The 9114-nt window shown below is 40.4% G+C and overlaps 1 protein-coding gene across 2 annotated transcripts; it reads left to right on the forward strand.

Annotated features, from left to right (window-relative positions):
- Window positions 1-263: 263 nt before the first annotated feature.
- tk2 (thymidine kinase 2) lies at window positions 264-7907 on the forward strand. 2 transcript variants are annotated; one of them, XM_034121633.1, is made up of 10 exons: window positions 264-528; window positions 1678-1715; window positions 1914-1988; window positions 3228-3281; window positions 3771-3860; window positions 5119-5192; window positions 5558-5646; window positions 6368-6447; window positions 6573-6653; window positions 7108-7907. In XM_034121633.1, the coding sequence occupies exons 1-10, from the start codon at window positions 348-350 to the stop codon at window positions 7192-7194; spliced, it is 849 nt and encodes a 282-aa protein (XP_033977524.1). In that variant the 5' UTR covers window positions 264-347; the 3' UTR covers window positions 7195-7907. The 2 variants fall into 2 exon arrangements, with proteins under 2 accessions (XP_033977524.1, XP_033977532.1); XM_034121641.1 differs by having other exon boundaries at window positions 465-528; window positions 1683-1715.
- Window positions 7908-9114: the final 1207 nt, after the last annotated feature.

A 9114-nucleotide genomic window follows, 5' to 3' on the forward strand; every position in this document is an offset into this window, starting at 1 on the left:
ATGTATTTTTGTTATTTACTTTTTGATGATAAGGAGAACAGTGGGCTGGAAACGAAGGGAAGAAAACATCTTTGTGCATGTCTCATCATGAATACATATATTATATATTTCTTTATATATTATATTTTGTGTCCTTTCTTCTTTCTTTACAATTGATATTGAGATAATACAACACTACACACTCCGATACAGTAGTTGGCGGTATGCAGCCTTCAATTGGTTTGAGATCTGTTAACAAAACCACAGAAGAAGAAGTTGTTTCTTCTTGTTTATCATCCACATGACATCACGGTTGCGTGCTACATCAGTGGTCACAGAGGTCTGCCGAGAGGTGTCTGTGCTGCGAGATGTTGGCAGCAGCAGGTTTTAGTGGGAAGTTATTAGTAAGGTGTGTGAGAACATTACCTCCATATGCGGTGTCTCCTTCGTCTCTCTGTGGGGTCGCTTATTACAGAGGAAAAAAGACCCCGGCTAACAGCGGCACTCTGATCCCGAGCCGAGCTGCCAGCGGCGCGCATCACGCGACAGGTGAGGCAAGGCAAGGCAAGGCAAGGCAAGGCAAGTTTATTATATAGCACCTTTCAACACAAGGCAGGTGAGAGCTGCCTGGGGGCTCCTGTTCGATACCTGGAGACGGGAGGATAACACTTTAATGTTTAATACAGAGAGAAGAAGTCAGAAGCGACCCTAGATCAAGTATACAAACTGGCCCCTAATAATAAATCCAGCTGTAGTATTTTATCTGAGTCCATTTCAACTTGGTTTTGTATTTACATAAACCGGTTTCTCTTCCTCATAGCTTCAGTGGTTTCATTTTCTCCCTTCATTATTTGTATGACTTCAAATGAAGCTATCCCTGCTCTTATAACCTACTAGAAAATAACCCAATAAGTGACATACTAATCTTCCTCCAATAAAATGTGAAGATTTCTTTTTGACCTAAGGTTATGCAGTTGCACATCATTTAAAAAAACATTGTTATTACATATACATTACATTACATCTCATTTAGCTGACACTATTATCCAAAGCGACTTAGAATAAGTGCGATAAACCATAAAGATACAAACACAGAACAACAATTAAAGTAGTTTTATTTGCTTCAAAAAAGCCAAACCATTGAATGGCCGATACATTAGTTTCACTATTGCTCCATTTTTATTTTTTTTCTTCAATTGAATGGCCAGGTACATGCGAAACAGGTGGGCTTCAGTTTGCAGCTAAAGATATGTAGACTTTCTGCTGACCTGATGTCAATATCTGTGTACAGAAAAGCAAGATGGTAATTAATAAACATGACCCAAAAAGCATGAAGACAAAACCTGCTAAACAGGTCTATTAGTTGGGATGCTCTCATCTTTTATTGTTCTGCTTTCTGTGTTTGGTGGCACCCAAACTGGCTTGTCTGCTGCACCTTAGCCTTTTAATGTTGGGGAAAACCCTCAAAGCATATAACCTCAGGCATTGTTACATTTCCAATCCAATGCCCTGGAATACAGACCCAGACAAACCTCACAGGTATCTTATTTATTATACTAATGCCCTCTTATATTAACACCCTACCTGTTGCATGTGTCTGTCCCTCTGACATCACTGTAGCCTTCTGCACTGAGAGAGGCCAGCGCTGGGGCTTGTGGGTAGTAAAGTATTGTCTCACTATGTTGTCTTTCTCCCAAGGGAAGCTGGTGCGTAATGGCGAGGATAAGAAGGCAGTGGTAAGCCCCCATTCATTTCTCACAGTAAAGGACACACTTGATCAACACTCCTCATTTTGGATGCAGTTTCTACGGTGCCTTCCAAGTATTACAATTTTTACGGGGGAGTAAATGCTAATCGTAATGCTAAAAAACGAGCTTGTACCTCTCATTCGTGTGGACCGGCCTGATCATCTGTCTCTCTGTCGCTGTTTTCAGATCTGCATTGAGGGGAACATTGCCAGTGGGAAGACGACCTGTCTGGAATATTTCAGCAAAACTAGCAATATAGAGGTACGACTAAACAAAGTACTACACCAAAGCTGTGCATATTGTTGTTTTGTGTGCATGTGCTCCTCCCTCCAGGAAGTACCACTGTAGGTGTTGCACAAACAGAGTTTTACATGCACGACTCACGGACTGACGGACAACTTCTCACTTCAAAACATGTTTAAGAAATCTAAACCGCAAAATAATTAAACAAGCGAGTGCCTGTTTTTCCTGGCCAAGGACAAGTTCCTTGAACACAACACGAGCGTAACGTGTCTTCACGTGGTATATGTCCCGTCTGAAAGGGGTGTCACCATAGATATATATAAAACACTAGATCAGGGGTTCCCAACCTTTATTGTGCCAACTGCCAAGGACCGGCAGATACATTAAAAAAAAATCGCGGACCGGTTGTCAATTTTAACTGATTTTAATATGTACTCACCAGCAGGTGACAACAGAGGCTAATTGTATTTAGCAGCCTGAACAAATACCAATATGCATCCAAAACATATTAACAACGTTTAAAACCAGGATACAATTCAAACAAAAAAATTGGCAAGTATGGATCCCATGGGTTAGATCCGCGTTCATAATGTTTTGGTGGTCATTCCACAACCGTGCGCGAGTCATGGTAAGATATCTGGATTGAAAGAAAGGCCAAATGAATGGGTTGTGATTTTAGTTTTTTTTTAGCAGAGGTTGAGTTCAATAATTTGTACGGCCCTCTGAGGATGTTGTAAAAATGTAAATGGCCCTTGAGAGGAAAAAGGTTCCCCACCCCTGCTGTAAATAATAATAAAAACCCTTAATTTATAATTTAACATCTCTGTCTCTATTGATCTGAGTATATTATAAAGAATAGCCAGTTAATTGAAGCATTATAGCACAGGCCTTTGTCAGATGGTATATTACACAGTTTTTTTTCTGCTTCGAATAGTTCTCTCTTTTTTCACCATACGTGTGTTTGCATCCCTTTTTAATAAAGTGGACATTTGACACAAGTGACATAATAAGAAGGTTAAACTTTCGATTTAAAACTGAAGATTCTTTTGCATTTACACCTTTTGTGAACCCTTAATTTGCCTTTATACGCATATGAAATTAAGGCAGCTCAACATTTAAGGAAAGATGAGAAGGCAAATAAAAAATATGCACTCAGTTTTACATTCAGATGACAATTAAATGATTATACTAAGGCACACGACACTGCCATTATCAGTACTGCTCATTAATGAAGTTTCCCTTTCTGTTCTGATCCAGGTCCTAACAGAACCAGTCTCTAAATGGAGGAATGTCCGTGGACACAACCCTCTGGTATTGTAACCGACATAGTTGCTATCATTTTGTAATTTTGTGCAGTTCAAACATTGAATATTTGACAGGATCTTAGAGCATTACAATATGACTTTTATACTCCAATCATCTGCACATTTTGCAGTGTCAGTAAGCTGTTTGTATCCCACTTGATAAGCTGCATTCTTTTACAGTCTGACTACATGACACTAGATAGCAGTAGAGGAAGGAAAGAAGATGTATTCAACTACATTTTGTGTGAACTTACCCTTTAAATTCATAGCAATCTATGTAGTTGATTTACATTTTTTTTGTGTACTTTATGTAGAAGTGTTTATTAGCCTAATGGTGGCTTAGAGAAATCACCTTAAATGATCAGGATCCATCCTCTGGGGACCCTGAATATCCAGCGTAATCCCCATGAAGATGCATTGTGTTTGTGCAGTGTTTGGATACATGTTCTGTGTGCCTGCCATGCTGGCTGTCAGCTGTTCCTCTCTGTCCCTGCAGGGCCTCATGTACCAGGATCCTGAGCGCTGGGGCCTCACACTGCAGACATATGTCCAGCTGTCCATGCTGGACCGACACCTGTCAACCATAGTAGGTCTATTGTTGGCTAAAAATATTATGGTTTACACTGGTACGCCTTGACTGGAGAGAATTTTAACAGCGCTTCACAAGACATCCTGCACCAACACGTTGGCAGCAGGCCAGACTATGCAACACACTTCTCCCTACAACAGACTTGGCCCCTACACACCAAACAAACACCAAAGAACACGTCCCGACAGAACACGACCGTTGTGTCGCCTCACGTCTCTGCATCTTGGCCAACAGTCGCACTGGAACACACCGCAAAGACTTCAGCCGACGGCCAAGTAGCACGTACGAACTGCGCATGCGTGAGTGGCAATAACTCTCCTTACCAGCAGGCGGCGGTAGTGTGTATCCGTCATTCAAAAGAGGCAACCGGAAGACAGACTGCGTGATATATACAAACAACAAATAGCTACATGCTAGAGCTCGAACTATGCCAATATTTTAACAGTATCAGTGCAGTGCCTTTTCAGTGGGGCAAGATATAGCAAATATGTATGCCTATCCTGCTATTTGTGTTTATTCTTTTAATCACACAGCGTTAAGATGAAATACAAATGTGCCTACATAACTGTCAGTTGCAGCCGTAGCACTACAAACAGTCTATTTTTAAAACATTTTAAACAACACTTGAACAGCTACAACATTAAAATACTTCTAGGCAGATTGTGGACAGTAACAAAGTACATTTACTTAAGTACTGTAGCCTACTGCTCCACTCCCATTCAGACAAATAGTGTTTCACTAAGCTGAACAGCCAATCAGAGTGATTTCTTTTGCCGACAGCCTCCGCAGGCTCCGCGGCCGATTCACCATGTTGAATCGGCCGCGGAAGGTGTCGGCACGGCCGAAAAGACACAACGGGACGGGACACACCAATCTGAGTAGGGCGACAGGACGCTCATCGACGGCCAGACATTTATCGACGGCCGAAATCGGCTTGGTGTGTAGGGGCCTTTAAGTGCAGACACTTCTCTGTTTGGTTTTTGAAGAAAGGATTCAGCAAGTCTCCTGTTTACACATGAGTCTCAAGCGTTGCTATGGTGAACAGCTGATCTCTTCGCCTACACTGAAGAGCTGCCACCTGCAGTGGAGACAAATAAAGCTGTACCGTGCAATGGAAACGTGGCTTTAGATTACAACATTTGAATAATTGCTATGTCAACCTGCTTTGTCAACAGAAGGATAGCTGAGGTGTTGTGATGCAAACACATGACATTAGAATGTGATCAGCAGTATGTGCTTATTGTTTTTGTTCCAGTCAGCCCCTGTCAGGATGATGGAGCGCTCCATCTTCAGTGCCAAGTACATCTTTGTGGAGAATCTCTACAGGAGGTATGTGTGTTAGAACCTTCACGCCTGTCCAAAAGAGAAGAATAGATCCTCACAGCATATCATTTGATCTCAAATAATGCTGCTTTGAAGGATTCTGTTGTAGAACAATTGTTTTATGTCCACATTTCTCTGTAAGAATGAGAATGTGTGGGTGGGCAATATGAATTCAATTTCTGTCATGGTTTACAAATGTTATCACGATAGATGACATTTGATTCTGTATAAATAAATAACCAGGCTGAATATGTGTTGTTTTGGCTTAAACAATCAAATATATTACCAGCGACGTGAATTAACAGTCAGAAATATATCAATAATCCTTCACAGTACAACTAAACCTGTGATTTGATCATATTTCTTTTCAGTGGCAAAATGCCAGAGGTGGACTTCGCTGTCCTCAGCGAGTGGTTTGATTGGATCACAACTAACATTTCCATTCCTGTGGATCTGATTGGTGAGAATACAAAAACCCACATTTACTAAAGGTTTATTGAAATGAAAGATCTGCCAGACACAAAAAGAAAAATGGAGAATACAGTTACATTATTATAGGATCTATTGTCATCAGTTACTAAAAATAACACAGATTGTAATGTGTATGGTCGGGTATGGTGGTGTTTATTCTTAGCTGAGGAGTAGATTGTCCTGTTTGACCTTTTCTGGTTGACAAAGCCCTCTGAGGTTAAACATCACATCTCTGACATTAAACAATGCATTCTGTTTGATATGTTGCCGTCACTGCTAGAGGTAATATCCTAATGTTGCTTTATTTGACTGTAGAGGAGGTGGGGGGTTTGCAGCGTTCCTACCCTGATTACAAATGATCATATCTAAACAGAGATAGAACTCATCTGATAAAGTACATCTTTATACTCTTTTTTTTTTAAGCAACCATAACATCAATTCCTAATAATACACATTTCCAGAACACTATTTGGATGTATAGGTGTTCCCTCTGGATATGTTAAAGAAGGGAACATTGATATTCATTGAATATATTCCAGTCACATAAATTGCAATAATCTTTTAGCACTGCCAATCAAAGCAATGAAAAACCTGTCATTTCCCATGAAACCATAACATGAGTGGTCCCAACATTCAGTCTTAAAGGCATGATAAACTCTCCCCCCCCCTTGTCTCATTTGAATGTGTCTGACCCTCTCCTGTGGCTGCAGTGTACCTGCAGACGTCTCCTCAGACCTGCCATGAGAGGCTGAAGCAGAGGAGCAGGGAGGAGGAGAAAGTCATTCCACTGGTGAGGACGTTAACAATCACAAGATATGCTATAACAGTACTGACAAGCTGCCAACCAACTTAAAGGGAAGAGTGTGAAGACTATCATTTTGTTAATGGCTCACCATTGCACCACCTGTCCACCAGGAGTATCTGGAGTCCATCCACCAGCTGTATGAGGATTGGCTCATCAAGAAAAGCTCCTCCCCTCTTCCTGCTCCTGTTCTGGTGAGGCAGAGCAGATCTGTGTGTATAGTGGCCTGGTGGCTTTCTGAGCTGTGATCTATCTCTATCCCTCCTTTCATGTGATGTTATAGAGGCGTGCAGTGACAACATGTTTTCTAAGGTGACAAGGTTACCAACCCAAGGGCTCCATTTACATTTTTTTTTTTAAAACAACATTCACCAGCGAGGCATTTACTGATGTATTTTATGTTGTAGAACCAACTTCAAAAATATCTAAAGCTTGTCTTAACCACAGACCTTATTTCATCATCAAACCAAAATAATTTAAAAAACCTCTTGACTTCAAGACAAGGGAGTCCGGGAGTGCTAACATGCTGACTCCTTTCCACATGTGTTCCTGCATCACTCTATTGCCTCTCCTGGTGTCTCAGCAAACATGAAATGTGTGTTCTTGTCTCATGCAGTTCTAAACATGATGTTGTATGTGTGTGTGCAGGTGATTCCTGCTGACCAAGACCTCCAGGAGATGCTGCACCAGTACAAAGAAAACCGTGACAAGATCCTCACAGCTAGCTCTCTCTGATACCAAATTCACACTCTTCACTTTTTCGTAACTTGACAGCAGATTTCTCTTCAATGAACAACTATATTTCCAACTTCTGTTTAGTCAATAGGTATAAACAGGGGCTATTGTTATATTTAGTAGCTATTATAACGTTTCCTCACCAACAATGCATAACAATGGTATTCTCACTTAAAGGGTGTAAATGCTTCAGAGAATCTTAAACTGTTATAATAACTCAGTTTTTTAACAAAGCACTTAAACATTTCTTAACAGAACCTGAAAAGACTCAAACTTCAAACTGTGAGCTTGAACTGATTCATTTCTCATTTGCGTGAAGATTTCTGGTCATTTTTTATTTATTGGTTTGATGTATATTTCACCAAATTGAAATGCACTTAGATGTTGCTGTTACCCAGATATGATGTGTAATGTGTTGGATTGTTTACCTCAGTGAGTCCATCACAGACTAGACAAACACCATTCCAACTCCACAGATATCACATGTGGAAATCCACTGTACAAATATTTAATTCAAGTTGGGACAGGTTCTCCAATGTTTTTCTGTAACTCCTTTTAACTAAGGAACCTTTGCTATTTTTTTACGAATTTTACTATATTAAAACCCTCCTATTATCTTCGTTTCCCCCCCCTTACTTTGGTGTTCGCGGTCAAATTTGACCGGTCCTGTTTTAACTGCTATTACATTAACACAAAAACCATTAATCATCACCAAATTTCATTTAACACCCTTTCAAACTGTACATATTGTATCAGACTACTGGTATGCATGAACAACTGCAGTAAATATACAAAGAATAGACACTGAACATGTATTGCGTGTGCCGGGTGTGATCCATGTGGGGGGATGGGCACATAAGAGCGGGAAGTGTATCAAATTGGTGTGTGTGTGTGTGTGTTTCACATGGGGGGATTGGGCACATAAGGGGGGGGGATACATCTAGTGTGTGTGTGTTTCACATGGGGGGATTGGGCACATAAGGGGGGGGATACATCTAGTGTGTGTGTGTTTCACATGGGGGGATTGGGCACATAAGGGGGGGGATACATCTAGACTCTAGAGTATCTGTGTGTGTGTGTTTTATCTGATCCGGATGGTTACTATTTCCTTTTCTTTATGGCGGTCATGTTTGACCGGGAACACCATGGGTGTTACAAAGTTGACTAAATCATCCAAAGTTCAATGAAAGTGGTGATCAGCAATGTTATATGTTCAAATGTCTACTGTGAAGGATATCATAAAGCCTTAATGCAATCGAATGTAAAACGAAAAGGTTATGATTGATGAAAGTAGTAAATCGGTCAGATTTGACCCGAAGACAACAGGAGGGTTAATAAGTGTATTATGTATCTGCTCTTCTGTTGTTCACATATGTTAATTGAAGCATTTATAAGGAATAAAATATCAGATGTTTATACATCGTGGGGTATTGTAGCACATGGTTTGTGATCGTTTAAATGTGTAGACTGACAAAAAATGGTGCAACTGAATCCACTGGGCACCATTGTTCATACTGTACATACAGTCTAAAGCATGCCTTCCCACAGTCCCTTTTACTTTGAGTCCAGATTATTTAATCCCTGCAGTCACATTTTATCTCTTGTTTAATCGAAACAAAAATAATCCATGCACTGTGAGTTGTTTTTATTTCGTCCTTTTAAGAAGTTATTTTACTACAATCAATCAATACTTTAAAAAAACATGTGTCCACTTGTGCAGAGGTCACACAAACAAAACATAAAAATAACAAGGACACATGTCTGGCGATGCGAGGTCATAAAGTTCAGAGTCTGGAGGAGTTGAGCTCTCAGGTACAGCAGTATGCTTAAAGGTGGGGTATGTCATTTATTTCAGAAACACTTTTTGTTATATTCCATGGAATGCTCTTAACATCCCGATAGCAACAAATCCATAACAAA

The sequence above is a fragment of the Trematomus bernacchii genome, unplaced genomic scaffold (genome assembly GCF_902827165.1).
Source record: "Trematomus bernacchii unplaced genomic scaffold, fTreBer1.1, whole genome shotgun sequence".
Taxonomy (NCBI): domain Eukaryota; kingdom Metazoa; phylum Chordata; class Actinopteri; order Perciformes; family Nototheniidae; genus Trematomus; species Trematomus bernacchii.